The following is a 15,439-nucleotide window of genomic DNA, read 5'->3' on the forward strand; positions in this document are numbered from 1 at the left end:
TCTTTAGGTTAGGGAAGTTTTCTTCTACAATTTTGTTGAAGATATTTACTGGCCCTTTAAGTTGGAGGGTCTTCACTCTCTTTTATACCTATTATCCTTAGATTTGGTCTTCTCATTGTGTCCTGGATTTCCCGGATGTTTTGGGTTAGGGTCTTTTTGCTTTTTTAATTTTCTTTGACTGTCTATGTTATCTTCTGCCCCTGAGATTCTCTCTTCTATCTCTTGTATTCTGTTAGTGATGCTTGCATCTATGTTTCCTGACTTCTTACCTAAGATTTTTAATTCCAGAGTCGTCTCTTTTTGTGATTTCTTTATTGTTTCGACTTCCATTTTTAGGTCCTGGATGATTTTGCTCAATTCCTTCACCTGTTTGTTTGTGTTTTCCTGCAATTCCTTAAGGGATTTTTGAGTTTGCTCTTTAAGTGCTTCTACTTGTTTACTTGTGATCTCCTGTAATTCTTTATGGGATTTTTTTGTTTCCTCTTTAAGGGCTTGTACCTCTTTACCTGTATTCTCCTGTATTTCTTTAAGGGAGTTATTCATGTCCTTCTTAAGTTCCTCTATCAGCATTGTGAGATATGATTTTAGATCCAATTCTTGCTTTTCCAGTGTTTTGGGATATCCAGGACTTGCTGCAGTGGGAGTACTAGGTTCTGATGAAGCCATATAGTCTTCGTTTCTGTTGATAGGATTCTTGCGTTTGCCTTTCACCATCTCTTGCTTTTTGGTGTTAGATGTTCTTAGTGTCTCTGACTAGAGCTTGTGCTGTCCCTGCTGCCCTGCAAGTCCCCTGGGACTTGTGGGACCTGTGCCTCCCGGTTGGCTGCTCTGGTTTCAGAAACTCACTGGAGAGAAAATGGCGGCTCTTTCCTGGGTCTCTGGCTTAGGGCGTTCCCTGGAGGTAGGCCCTCCACTTTCAGGGAAGGGGCAGAGAAGGACGCTGATCCTCCTCTGTCACCATCATGGGATTTTTGATATGCTTGTCTCTCCACTTCCACCCCCAAGTAATCATACTTAATTCCTCTTTTTTTCTCAGAACATTATGACTCTTAGATATTTTTCCAGTTGAACTACAAAGCAACTGGTCTAGCTATCAGAGAACATGTTAACATTGTTACCCATATATGGTACAAATTATCTTGGAGAGATTTGTCATGGGGAAGAACTGAATCTTCATGAAGTACTAATATTGACCAGATTAAATGGAAAGATGCCATGAGAACTTAGATGCAATATTTTGTGTTTGATTGCTTATATATTTATTGCAACTCTGGGTTTTTATTCCATCTTGTAATGATCTGTTATCTGAGTATATAAATACAGATGCCTTTTCTTGGCTATATCCTGCTACTTTCCTAAGTTCCTTATATTTTCATTGGTTTAATCAGATATGTTATTAAATACATTCAACTTGGTCTTTTTCATTACAATGAAGTTTAAACAGAGCTCAGGACTCAGCATAAGTGCACTGAAAGAAGATAGATGCAACTTTTAATGGTAGAATGCTCCATATCTGTCTTATAAGATGCCAGATTGGTGTTCCGATTTTCCAAAGAATCTGAGCGTCATTGGCAAACTCGTGTGGAAGCTTACAATGTCTATAATTCAGAACCCAAAGATCTGACATCCCTTTCTGGTCTCATACATGTAGTGCACAATTATACATGTAGGCAAAGTACCATACACATAAAATAAAATAATCAACTCTTTAAAAATAATAATTATTATACAGTTTCTTTCCTTCCCATTGAGACATTAGCATCAAGTCTGATGTCACAATAGTCTTGTACCTCTTCTCCATTATGTTTGTCTTTTCCTTCTAAGCAGTATTTCTGCAAATACTCTTTCTACCATATCATTTTCATTGCTCTTTTCCCAACTCATATTTTTCTGTGCTATGGGTCAGTCTCACTCTTACCACTGAGCCACAAGTCCACTTCTCTCTTGTATTTTCCTTTCTTCGGTTTTTTGGAGGTTTTATGTACTGTGTACTGTGCATGAAGATCTTTTGTCCTGTGATGAAAAGGAGCACACTCTTTAACCACTTGCACAGGCTTCTTAAGCTAGAAACAGTGTGGGCAGCATTGCAGAGAGCTCTTGTCCGTCAGCTGTAAAGTCAGAAGTGCTGGTGCTGCTTGCCACTTGGCCTGATGTGGATATTATTCTGACCTGCAGCACACTATTTAGAATTGAGAACTTATCAGGCTGCTGCATATTTCAGATGTTTGAGATTGCAGGTAAAGCCTTCTTCTGCCCTGTGACCTGCTAATGACATCCTGATAGCATTCCTCATAGCACCCTTGAGGGAGATCTTCCTTCCCATTTCAGCTAGAAGAACCTCTTCCTAATCATGACTCCCAGGATGAATCATGCATCTGTTGAGTATACTCTATAATCTTAGGAGGTACAGGAGGCTATCGCTTCATTTCAAAGAGGAGATAACCTGGCAAGAACAGCTTGTAATGACTGTTGAAACATTGCTCCCTCTCCCTCTTGTTTAGAATTGACTTCCCAAATGATGGCAGTTGTGTTTCACATGTGCCGGTGTGACACTGCTTCAGACTATGCTGGAAAGGAATTTAGGAAACCAAATTCATCAGTGCAACCAAAGGAGCAAGTTCACACTAAAAATTCCATCCGATTCATATAAAAGAATAGTAGTTTTCTTTTAATAAAACTTTGATTCTGTTTCCTTTTGAATCAAAACTGTGGGACTTGGTGCCTTGGGTTAGATTTCAACACTCTAGTAATGGTCTTAATTGTACTAAGATATATGTTCAGATAATGTTTCTTCTGAAATTTAATAGAGACGTGGTAAAGTCTCCTTTTACACACACACACACACACACACACACACACACACACACACACACAAGAAAGAGACAGGTAGGCAAAGAATGGCTATTAATTATTCTAATATGTGATACTATCCCCACTACTCTGCCCCACCTGGGTCACTAAACCTTTTTATGACAAGCCCTGTTTCTGATGGTACATAGGTAGAATCTTCAAGCTGCTGAAATTATAATGATAGACTATGGGTAGGGATTTGAATGCTTAAGCAGAAGGGAGGCCTTGCCCTTTATCCATGTCAGAAGCACTTTATCTGCTAATACAGAGCTACAAAGTACACCTTAATGAAAGGGTTTCTGAGAGTGCTGTCAGGAACTGTAAACATCTGGCTGTAACAGGATTCTTTGAAGCCATAACGATCTTGTGTGTGGTTAGTTTTCTTCTCTCTGAATGGGACTGAGCGGAGGGAGCTAACAAGAATTCATCTATCTTCTCCCATGATTCCGGTAAAAGGTAGAACTAAGTTGCTAGGTCCTCTGAGGAAGTCTGACTTGGACAAGCAAAAGTAAGGAAGAAAGAATGGTCTACATGGATGATACCATTTTATCTCTGCCTCTGCCTCTGCCTCTTAGGTTGTGTGAAAAGACATGTTTTCTGAACCTGGGTTACCCTAGTACTATCAGACCATAAAAGGGTATACCAGGTTGATTTAGTTCCTCATTCTATCAACAGACCACATAATGGTTTCTCTTCTCATTGTTGAACTACCAGTTTCCCCTGTAGTACAAATTGTTTCATAATGGGGCATCTTCTAGGAAAAGAGAGAAATTGATATGCTTTGTAACTAACAGCAAATGCCATAGGGCTTTGGTGAATATGGAAATCTCCTGAAAATGAGAAAGAAAATAAAAACCCAGCTTTTGCCTCCCTCCCACAATTAGTCTGGTCTCCATTTTCCTGGTTAGCTGACCAAATGATTATGACATTTACCAAAATATAAGCCTATTTTATAGCATATGTAACAGTTACCAATGTTTGAAACTAGGCACCCTGCTATCAAATTCTTTGGATCTTCATTTCTGATTTTGAAGTATGGTTGTGAATTGTAGCTGCTTCCTAGAGTTAATGTGATACTTAAAGAGAAAATGTAGGGCTGGAGAGATGGTTCCATGGTTAAGAGCACTAACTGCTATACCAGAGGTCCTGAGTTCAAATCCCAGCAACCACATGGTGGCTCACAACCATCTGTAATGAGACCTGATGCCCTCTTCTGGTGTGTCTGAAGACAGCTACAGTGTACTTATATATAATAAATAAATAAATATTTTTAAAAAAGAGAAAAATCTGTGTAAAATGCTTTCTGTCTTTGTCATTGTAAACACTGACACATCTTTTATAGCATATGGAGAAGCTGAATATTTTAAGTATGCGGTAGTAGGTCCATCTTTGCCCATGATTCTTGGCCTTAAACTTTCTCAAGTTTCTGGATTCTTTCCGCTACCACTGATGGCACTGTGCAGACTGATAAACGGGGGTGTTGCCATCTTCATTTCTACAAATAGACAAAAGGAATATCAGCAGTGCTAAGTGTGGACTTCCCTGGGTTTCTGTGATGTGGTGACATTAATGGACTGGCATTCAAGTCTAGTCTTTGTGATATTCTGAGTCTGAGTCTGACCTTTCCTGGTGTTTGTGTGTTTGTTTGCACTTTCTCTTGAAACCTTATAGCTCCGTTAGAATATCTGAAGGACCCAATCCAGAAACAGCAGCCAGAGTATTGTGTGGTACTTGGGTAAAGTCTTTGCTAATATAGATGCTCTAATAGTAACATCAAAGTGACATCCTTATTTACCTGTGGCCTTTTTAAAATCAATTTATCTCCATTTTGACTAGGTAACCAATTCTACAATAGGACAAAAAAATAGCCAAGTATAAAGACTAGACCATATTGATTGACTTCTGGCATGTTATAATTTTTTTCTAAACTTATGCTTTTTTTCTACCAAGCAAGAATTGAAAGATGTGTTACTATGGGAATATGAAAAAAAAAAAGAGTATATTGATAAGTTCTCTTGATGCTACAACAAAATACTTGACCAAAATAAGTTAAAGAAGAAAAGGTTCGTGGGAGCTCACAACTGAGTACAGCCCATGATGTACTTACTCATGGAGTTATTTAGGGAGTCATCTGATCACAGTATTTCCAGAGAGGCAGAGGCAGAGAACAATGAATGCTAGTACTCAGCTTGCTTTATTCTTTTTATTCTTCCCAGAACCCCAGTCTAAGAAATGGTCTTGCCCACAGTTAAGGTGGGTCCTCTGACCTCAACTAATCTAATAAGATAATTCACATTGGGATATCCAGAGATTTGTCACCTACATGAGTCCAACAACCTCAGGTTGATAGTATTAATTACCACAACTGAACACATTTATCCCTAGTTTAGCTCTCTAGAAATGCAAAACTAATTTTTTTTTGCTTATATCATTCTTTGGGTCTTCAGTGAAATAGTGCTTGTATATCTCCCTTGCTTATTGAATTAGCAGTCTTCCTATAGCTTAGCCAAATATATGTGCATGTATATATTTCTATATGCATATGTTTATATACATATATATGTGTGTATATATGTATAAAATGTGTACATGTGTGTGTATGCATAATAAATCTACCTTTCAACCTATCACAGGTTACTAATTTTTCCTTCTTCATACGATAGTAGTGATCTCCATGATTTCTGACCTTCTCATTTAACTCTGTTTAGGATTTGATGCTTACTTCACATCCCGGACACTTGAAAACAACAGGAGAAATGTATGGTTTGCTGAGTACTGGGAAGAAAACTTCAATTGCAAACTGACAATTAGTGGGTCCAAAAAAGAAGACACAGATCGCAAATGCACAGGTAATTTCATTCTCGTTGTCCTCTTCCTGTGACTTTACATGGACAGCATTGAGACATTTGCATGGCTGACAGAAGGAAGCCTCATTGGAGACAAATTGAAAAAGTAAATTGAATTTTACTAGATTGTTCAGAAAAAAAAGAATGGGAGCATAACTCTTGCAGGTCAAGGGAAATGAAGATAAGAACGTATTCTTTTTCAGCCTGCCCATCTCATTGTAATTGGAATTTGTACTGATTCTTGAGATCTCATTGCTTCAAACACTCCTGTTGTTAAATATCGGTTCATATTTAATTCAAAAGAATGAAGTCATTTTTGTATAAACACAATCCTCTAAGAAAATTTCATACTGGAATCAATGGTAACTGTTAACAGAATGCTTATGTTTACATGTAATAATGAGGATTCTTAATTATTTCTATATTGTATAAGTAAGGGGTCATTTGCTATTTATAACATGCTTAAAATATTCTCTGCTTCTCACACAAGTCTCTTGTAAATTTTTTTTCCCAATGAAAAGTATATTAGTGGTAAATAATGGGGAAAGAAGACATTAGTTCATTTATTCAGTTTCAGATATTTTTTCTTCTTTTTTTGTTTTTTATTAGATATTATCTTTATTTACATGTAAATTTCTCCTTTCCCAGTTTCCCCTCCAAAAACCAACCAAACAAATAAAAACAACAAGAACAAACCCCTGTTGCCTCCCCCCTCCCCATGCCTGCTGTCCCACCCTCTCCCACTTATTGGCCCTGGCATTCCCCTACACTGGGGCACAGAACCTTCACAGGGCCAAGGTTCTCTCCTCCTATTGATGATCAAATCTGCAATCCTCTACTATACACATGCTGCCAGAATAATCAGACCTACCATGTGCAGTTCTTGGTTGGTAGTTGAGAACCTGGGAGCTCTGAGGGTACTAGTTAGTTCAAATTGTTGTTCATCCTAAGGGGCTGCAAACCCCTCAGCTCCATTGGTCCTTTCTCTAACTCCTTCACTCTAATTCCAGTGAATTTGTAATCTAAAGTAGAAAAAGAGAGCTGAGGGTAATAGGGACAAATACAAGAGGAATTTCAATTGTTTTGGGGGCATGAAAATACCCCAAAGAGTTCCTTGAGAGAATACTGTTTCAATCAACCTCTGGAAACTGGATTAGACAACAGCCAATTGTTAAAGGAGAAAATGGGTGAAGAAGAGTCACTGATAAAGATAACCATTGTGCAAATCTGTAGAAGAGGATTAGTATGACTTTGAGAAGATAATCAACAACAACAACAAAATGGGGAATAAACTACATTCATCTTTGAGGAAAATATGGGGAATCTAGGGATAATGAATGAGGTAAGACTGTAAACACTAAAAGAATATGAAATACTACCTTTATTTGCAATTAATCTTGTATTTGATATTTGAACACTGACTAACTATGGAAGACTAAATAGCCTAATTCTGCTCCCTAGTAGCTTTCACTATTTGTGACAGTGACTTTCAGGTATCCCAACACCCTAGAGAGTATTCAGTACAATGAAGCATACTAAGAGCAAGGTCATGGGGAAAGCTATGGTAATAAAGTTCTTACCTTACATGCTTGAGGACCAGAGTTCAATTCCCAGAATACATACTAAAGAAAATGAAAAGTTATTGTGACAATCAAGGAAATTCCAGCACATCCATTCCAACCTAATTTTTGAGTACAGGCCTGTGTGAGACTCTGTTTCAAAATGTAATGTGGACAAGTTCTAAGGAAATATGAAACCCAAGGTTGTTTTCTGGCATTTACACACACACACACACACACACACACACACACACACACACACACACACCCCACATATCTATCTACACACACAGACACACACACACATACTCACACAGTGTTAACACCTTAGATACTATTTATTTTGATTCATCTTATTTAGTTTATCTTTGCAATATATTTTTTTTGTCTTTGTTTTTGTTTTGTTTTTTTGAGACAGCGTTTCCCTTTATATCACTGGCTGTCCTGGCACTCACTCTATAGATCAGGCTGGCCTCAAACTCAGAAAACCACCTGGCTCTGTTTCCCAAGTTCTGGGATTAAAGGTATGCACCACCATTGTCTGGCTATTAAATTTTAATCACCTGAATGTTGGCAATTGATCTCTTTATTAAGTAACTGTTAATTAGGTAAGATATATGGTACATAGTACTTAAGATATCATGAAGGATTAGAGAATACTTAAAAGCCTACTTTCCAAGAGGTTTCTATGAAAGAGAAGATGTATGATAGAGAGAAAGAAATAAAAAACCCTGCTGTAAAATCAATAGAACACATATTTTGGAAGCGTCATGGTTTAACTAGAATGTCAGAGTAACCACATGCTCTGTTCAGATCTCAATATATAACAGCACAGTGTTCTCAGAAACACAGTCTTTCTATTGTTCCAGAGAAAAGGAAGAAAATTGATTCAATGTTGACTAGACCTAGGTGACACAAAGCTTTCAAGTGGAAACTGAAAAAATTAGTTTGACATCTGGATAATTTGTCTGTAAGACAGGGAACACTGAAGTGTAGGACAGTATGCAGATGATGGATGACAGTTTCCAGACTGTTTCTGACATCTGATGTTCCATAAGAATGGCTGGAGTTGGAATGGATTGTCAGATGGAACTTAGGCTTGCCGCTATCTAAGGCCAAGACTTGCCTTTGGGCATGCTCTGGTCTAAGATGTTCTTTGGACACTCACATCTTAGTGCTTAGCATACAGAATTGAAGTCTATAAAAATCATGTATGGCCAGACTACTATCAAAAATGGAAAATGTGTTTTGTGTCTTTCTGTCATACTCATTCCATGATCACAGTTACTAAATTACGGTTGATCCAAAGCTATCCTCTTGTCTCCTCATGTATTCTTTTTCATTAGGCAATTATTTCACTATAGCAAGGTACAATTATATAATATTTAGAAAATTGTTTATGAGAATTGTTTACTCAATAGGTAGTCTAACAATGGCCATCTGCACACTGCAGAGACTCAGACCTGATGGCTGCTTTGCCATTACAGCAGGGATCTCCAGAAGTCCCAATATAATGTAGAAGACCTGAAAACTTCCTGAAGAGAAGCTGATATTCAGCTAATATAGAAGTTCAAATACACTGGAATTTGATATCCATTAGTGATGGCAGCAGCGGCAATAGCAGCAATCACCATCATCATCATCATCATCACCACCACCATCACCACCATCATCACCACCACCACCACCACCACCACCATCACCACCACCACCACCACCATCATCACCACCACCACCACCAACAGCAGCAGCAGGAGCAGGAGCATCAGAATAGATGTGTTCTTGCAGAAAGAAACAAAGGCAGAAAGCATTGATTTTTCCTTTAACCTCTTTCTATGTGGACAACTACTTGAAAGGTCCCAAATATTAATGGTGGATCTTTCTCATTAGTGATTTTCTAGAAATCACCCTCACAGACACACCCAGAAGCATATTTCTTAGTTAATTCCACAATCTACCTGTTATGTTACAAGCAAAACTAATCAACATATCTTTCTTTAAAGTATCCCATTTAGTAAGATGTGATCTATTAAGTGGTAGCAAATAAAATTACTATTGCTGTTATTCTTCATGCCTTTAGATCTTAATAGACAAGAAATGGAGGATAGCTTAAGTATTTTTTCCTCCCCTTCCCTTTCCTTTTCCAAGCCTAACTGGACATTCTTATGTTGCTTTGGTAGTATTTTAAAAACACTCTCTAACATAACATGACATTTAGATAGTCTTCCATCTTGAAAGTGGAAAGTAATGCTGACTGACAGTTTAGAGGGAAAAGGGAATGATGGCAATAGATGAGCGACAAGTCCTTAAAGCTACAATAATTAAGTTTAATCAAGGACATGGACAGGAGAAGGAAGCATTGGTGGCTGTTAGCATAGGGAAGATGTGAAATAAAGCTGCTTTGTTACTACATTTTTGAAAAAGTAAAGAGAATGAATGTGTCAGAAAGCATGGAATTATCAATTTGACACTGTAAACTGACAGCACTGAGATGATGAGTATTTTGGAATGGGGACTGCAAAAACAGTGTCCTTCATTCCTTCCTGTTACTGTGCTTGAGGAAAAATTGAGTCTTCTAAAAATCATGAAGATGAAAATGCTTGGAATATTATTTTTTCTAATGTACTGTGTGGCCTCTTAAGCCATAAGAAGTTATGAACATATACTAGTTCTTGGCAAACCAAGATGGAATCTCGCTTGTCCTAAACTGTGGTAATGAGCAATGAAATCCATAGCATTTGAAGAGAGCAGATTGCTTTTGTAATGCTGTAACTAAAGCCTGTAGATTCTATATAAGTAAGAGGATTCTGAAAGGAAAAATAATTTTTGGAGAAATGGAAATAATATTTGCTTCTGTAGAATTTTGGTAGATTCTGCGTAAAAGACATTCTTAGAACAAGTAGCCTGAGAAAACATCTACCCACTTGCCCCAGAAATTACCTGCATGCATTTGCTAATGTCTGTAAGGCAAGGGATACTTCTTAATTGCTCCATAGTTTTTTAAATATTCCAAAGCTCCTATATACCCAATTCTAATTTTTCTAACTCCAAAAGCTATCTGTTTTTCTCCTACTATCATGTGAAGTTGTTTTCTCTACAATAACCAAACATTGGTAGCTAGTGATCTTGCTCATGGCTCCTTCTGTTGATATCCTGGAAGGGAACATGTAAGATGATCCAGCCTTTTACAGAAGGCCGAGTCTCCAAATGATAGGTATTAATATCATTTATGCTATTTCATAGTAGGGATACATCATCCCATGGAGGCTGTTAGAGTCACACACTGAGAAATAGAACCTAGTACCCATTTTGACAAAGAACACACGTCCTTCAGAGGCAGAAAGAACATATAGATTGTGTTTAATTGTTGAACATAGGACTCCTGACTCTATGCCCACCAGTTGAGTATATTCCTCCTTGTGACTTGGCATTTTACTACTAACATGGTCCATGGCTTATCATGCTAAGGATGATGGTTCTGTGGAGATGCTAAGAAGAGAAGAAAAATAAAATGGCATCTCAGGAAAAAATTAAAGGTAATCTCCAATCAAGAAAACACCTGTACCCATATAATTATTGGTTCTAGAATCAATGCGGGCAGAGTCTGCCATCAAGGCCAATGAATGGGTTTCTCCATGAAATCTTGGACAATATTGCTTAACTTATCAAAGCCGTTCTTTTGCTTGAAATGAAGAAGGGGTAAAAAAAAAAGGTTCTGAAGCTGCTATGGGGATTAAATTACACAATTCAAGTGTAAAATCTGAAGTGACATTAGCACATGGTCCCAATTCAGCATTGCTAACACTTCCCAATCTGGCTGAATGCAATTGCCTGTGAGGAATTCATGATTATCCTATTGTTTATGTGAGTTCCTGAGGCAGAGAAAGTCGCATATAAAAGCTCAACAGGAAAAGAAAACCAGAAATTTAACTAAATGCAGAGGTGGAGATGGGAGCATTTCAAGGGGGCAAATTCAATGATATTGTACTGAGGTGCTAACATATTCACAAACAGGCATGAGGCCATGCTAAGCTCTGAGTGGACAACTCATTGTCAAAGAAAGTAAAGCACTGTGACCGAGTGTGTATCCAGGCGTTGTCTGGCACCAAACTAGCCTGACTCCTCATAGCCCATATTTTCTCCTATTTTCAAAGGGAAATAGTATATGTTCAAGGTCTCTGCTCTCAGATGTATCCTTTCTATTTAGTACAAGTGTCCAGGAATCTGAGTGTGTTTGCCTATGCCAGCCATAAAGAAATATCTGTCTCTTGTGTCTTGCAGCTCATGCAGAACATTTGTCTAGCTAACATTACTGTTCTGCCAGGTACCACTCTGTGGACACTGATTCATCACAGTTACCTCTTCACAGAAAGGAATGAACTCAGCATTTAGGAATCCATCATTTTGTGAAGGGACAATTTGGCTGTTAAAGATTTGTTTTCCTACAGATATGACAAAGGATAAAGAAATGAATAGAGCCATTTTTTCCCATAGCAACTCATTGTCTTTGTTGCTCATGTTTTCTTTCTTGTATTAGTCTCTCTTACATTACATCCTGACTGCCTTTTTCCTTCCCTCACTGCTCCCAGTCTCAACATCCAACCTCATCTCTCCCCCAGATCTAATTCTCTGTTTTCTTTCAGAAAAAAGCAGGCCTCCCAGATATATTAAATAAACATAGTATAACCAGTTATAACAAGACTAGCCACACAATAAAAATTCAGTTTGACTTGTGTCCCAATATCCTGAACCACTATCAATCATGCAAATGTACAAATATCTGAAGAGCAGACATTGTTAAATGCCTACTTTTGCTTATTTTTTTGTTGTTGTTGTTGTTTTGTTTGTTTTTTGTTTTAATCATTTAACTGTGTGACTCTGTTTGGCTTAGTATCTTCATTGTAGTGCAGGATGTAGGTAAGTCTACTTCAGTCTCCTGAATTCTTGGATCATAGATGTGAGCCATCCCACGTGGATTTTAATGTCCTTAGTGTATAGTCAGACTTCTTAAGTTTTTGCCATCTCAAAACTAATGGTTTAAGTCTCTTTCTTTTAAAGGGGTTTTTAAAAAACTATTAATTTAAGTATTTACCTATATCTCACTCTTAGCTTCCCCTCTCTCCCCCAAGTTCCTCCCTCTTACCTCTGCTCCCCACCAACCTTCTATTCTCCCTTTCCCCCCAGAGAAAGGGAAGCTTCCATTGATATCGACCTGCATAGGCATATCAAGTTGCTCTAGGACTAGATTTATCTCCTGTTATGATTGGACAAAGCAGCTGGGTTAGGGAATAGGGATCCAAAGGCAGGCAACAGAGTCAGATATAGCACCTGCTCCTGCTATTAGGAGTACTATATAAACTGCACAGTTATATATGTGCTGAAGGCCTAGGTCAGTCCCATGCATGCTCTCTGTTTAGTGGTTAATTAAAAAAAAAAAAAGGTGAGGGTTGAAGAAAAACCCTGTAAGCCATATCAACCATAAGATCTCATTTATGTTATAAACCAAACACAACCTGTAGACTTTGTTCTCAAGACTATGCAGATAAAGGAGTTACATTGAAGAAAGCTAAGTGCTCTGAGAAACACTCACAGAAAGAATTTATGACAGAATTAGCTAGTTTTCTCCATCATTTTCTGCTTCCTTTCTGAGTTGATCTTGTTATATAGATAATGCATGGTGGCATTTAATTTATATAACATGATTTTAAAAGTCCACAACACTATGTACATAAGTGAATGACACATAACTCTTTAAGGTTTCAAGAAGAATTTTTGAAGCTGTTTGGATGAGAAGCAATGGGAACACATTTTTACTCCATTTTATCTTCAACTTAATAAGCTATAAGATAGTCTTTATGATCAAATATTCCAGAAATGCATGTTAATACGGCCTTTTGATATTTTAATCACATGGCTAACCTCTTAACAGTTTTGTTGAGAGTCTTTATGTTGTTGGCTTTTGAAGCATCTACCTACCTACTTCCTACTTCTGTGAAAACAGAACACATCAGATTGCTTTGAAGTTTTCATTTGTTTCTTTATTTAATGGCAATTATTAAGAAGTAAATATATTTGGATCATTGCATAAATATTAAGACATAGAACTTTCCACTTGGTGTACCATTTTACAGCAATTGCGTGGATGACTTTGCCCGTGTGATTTTGATAAATGAGGTAGCAGTCATCTTAGGATTGTATTACTCTCTAAATTGAAATGAGATGAATATCACATGGGAAATCCTCACAGAAAACCTCTAAATCCTTTTGAAAACATGGGGATATTGAGTAAAACTTATGTGTATATATAAAAGATGAATATGTTTCTAGACTTTGGGTTCCCATATATAATAAATACTCAGAATGAGAATTCAGTTCTGCATTGAGTCTTAAAACCTGCTAGCCAAGTCTTTGTGTTAGTGGGTGCACATGTAGTTATGTCCCATGCTCGTAGAATCCAGAGGTAAATGTCATGTATCTTCCTCTATCACTCTCCTCCAGATCTTTTGAGACAGAGTCACACAGTCAACCTAGCACTCACTGATTGGCTTCAATGACTGCTGTCAGCTGTGAAGATTTGTGTGTCTCTACCACCCAAGTGCTTCTGTGACATACCTGTGTGACTCTACCCATCTATGGTTTTTTTTTCACCTGAATGGTTGGATCTGAACTCAGGTCCTCATGACTGCAGCATGCACATTAACAACTGAGTTTTCTCCCCATCCTCCATCGCACTAATTCCACAGTTTTTATTTTCATTTATATATATATGAAGGTATATATCCCCTTGTATTATTTTAGTGACAATAAATTATATTTTAAAAGTTTAAGAACTAAAAGTCAATTAAGTTCTTCCAGTGGTAGCATACTACCAGCTGAGCCCATTGTCAACTATTCCTTGGATTGATGTGAGAGAAGAGTAGCTGGCATGTATGCAAGCATTCATGGGTTACTTTCCATCATCACCAAGCAACAGTGATGACTATAAATAGGGTCATCAGTTCAAGAAACTCAGCTTTATTTTTTTCTTGCATATTTTCTTTATTTACATTTCAAATGTTATCCCCATATTCTGATTTCTCCCCCTCCTGGAAACCCCCATCCCATCTTCCCTCCCCCTACTTCTATGAGGGTGTTCCTCTACCTACCCATCCACTCCCACCTCCCTGCCCTCAATTCTCCTACACTGGGGCATCTATTGAGCCTTCATAGGAGCAAGGACCTCTTTTCCCATTGATTCATGACAAGGGCATCCTCTGCTACATATGCAGCTGGAGCCATGTGTATTCCTTTGTTGGTGGCTTAGTCCCTGGGAGCTCTGGAGGGTTTTGTTGGTTGATATTGTTGTTTTTCCTATGGAGTTGTAAACCCCTTCAACTCTTTCAGTCCTTTCTCTAACTTGTCTATTGGGGACACAGTGGTTAGTCCAATGGTTGAATGCAAACATCTGCCTCTGTATTTGTAAGTCTCTGGCTGGGCCTCTCAGAGACAGCCATATCAGGCTCCTTGTAGCATGCACTTCTTGGCATCCATAATAATGTCTGGATTTGGTAACTGTATAAGGGATGAATCCCGGGTGGGACAGTCTCTGGATGGCCTTTCTTTCAGTCTCTGTTCTACACTTTATCTCCTTTTCTGCTCCTGTAAGTATTTTGTTCTCCTTCTAAGAAGGACTGAAGCACCCACACTTTGGTCTTTCTTCTTGAGCTTCATGTGGTCTGTGAATTTTATGTTGGTTATTTGGAGCTTTTGGGCTAATATCCATTTACCATGAGTGCATAACATGTGTGTTCTTTTGTGATTGGGTTACCTCACTCAGGATGATATTTTCTATACTTTGTTTTTGTTTCTTACATCTTCCTCCTGCCCTGTGGGTTTTCTTTTTCTTTTTAATTTTATTTAATCTTGATTTTACAATCCAAATTTTATCCCTCTCCTGGCCTACCCTCTGACTGTTCCACATATCATATGTCCCCTGACCCTGTCTCTACAAGGATGTCCCCATTCCCCTACCTCCACTCCCTACCACACCAGACCTCTAAAAGACTGACAGCCTTTAAAAAGACCCAAAAAACAGCTGGGTCCACTCCCTGGGACCTCCAGTCTCTTGCGAGTTAAGTATATCTTCTCTTACTGAGTCCAGACCTGGCAGTCCTCTGTATGTGTTGGGGGCCTCATATCAGCTGG

At 38.1% G+C, this 15,439-nt stretch overlaps 1 protein-coding gene across 1 annotated transcript in view; it reads left to right on the forward strand.

Annotated features, from left to right (window-relative positions):
* The window catches only part of Grm7 (glutamate metabotropic receptor 7), a 906,484-nt gene that overhangs the window by 582,333 nt on the left and 308,712 nt on the right, over positions 1-15,439 (forward strand). Inside the window, exon 11 of the mRNA XM_031382827.1 lies at positions 5,559-5,699. Within this exon, the coding sequence (XP_031238687.1) occupies positions 5,559-5,699 (141 nt within the window). The remainder of the gene's footprint in view (positions 1-5,558; positions 5,700-15,439) is intronic.

The sequence above is a fragment of the Mastomys coucha genome, unplaced genomic scaffold, assembly GCF_008632895.1.
Source record: "Mastomys coucha isolate ucsf_1 unplaced genomic scaffold, UCSF_Mcou_1 pScaffold20, whole genome shotgun sequence".
In the NCBI taxonomy this organism is placed as follows: domain Eukaryota; kingdom Metazoa; phylum Chordata; class Mammalia; order Rodentia; family Muridae; genus Mastomys; species Mastomys coucha.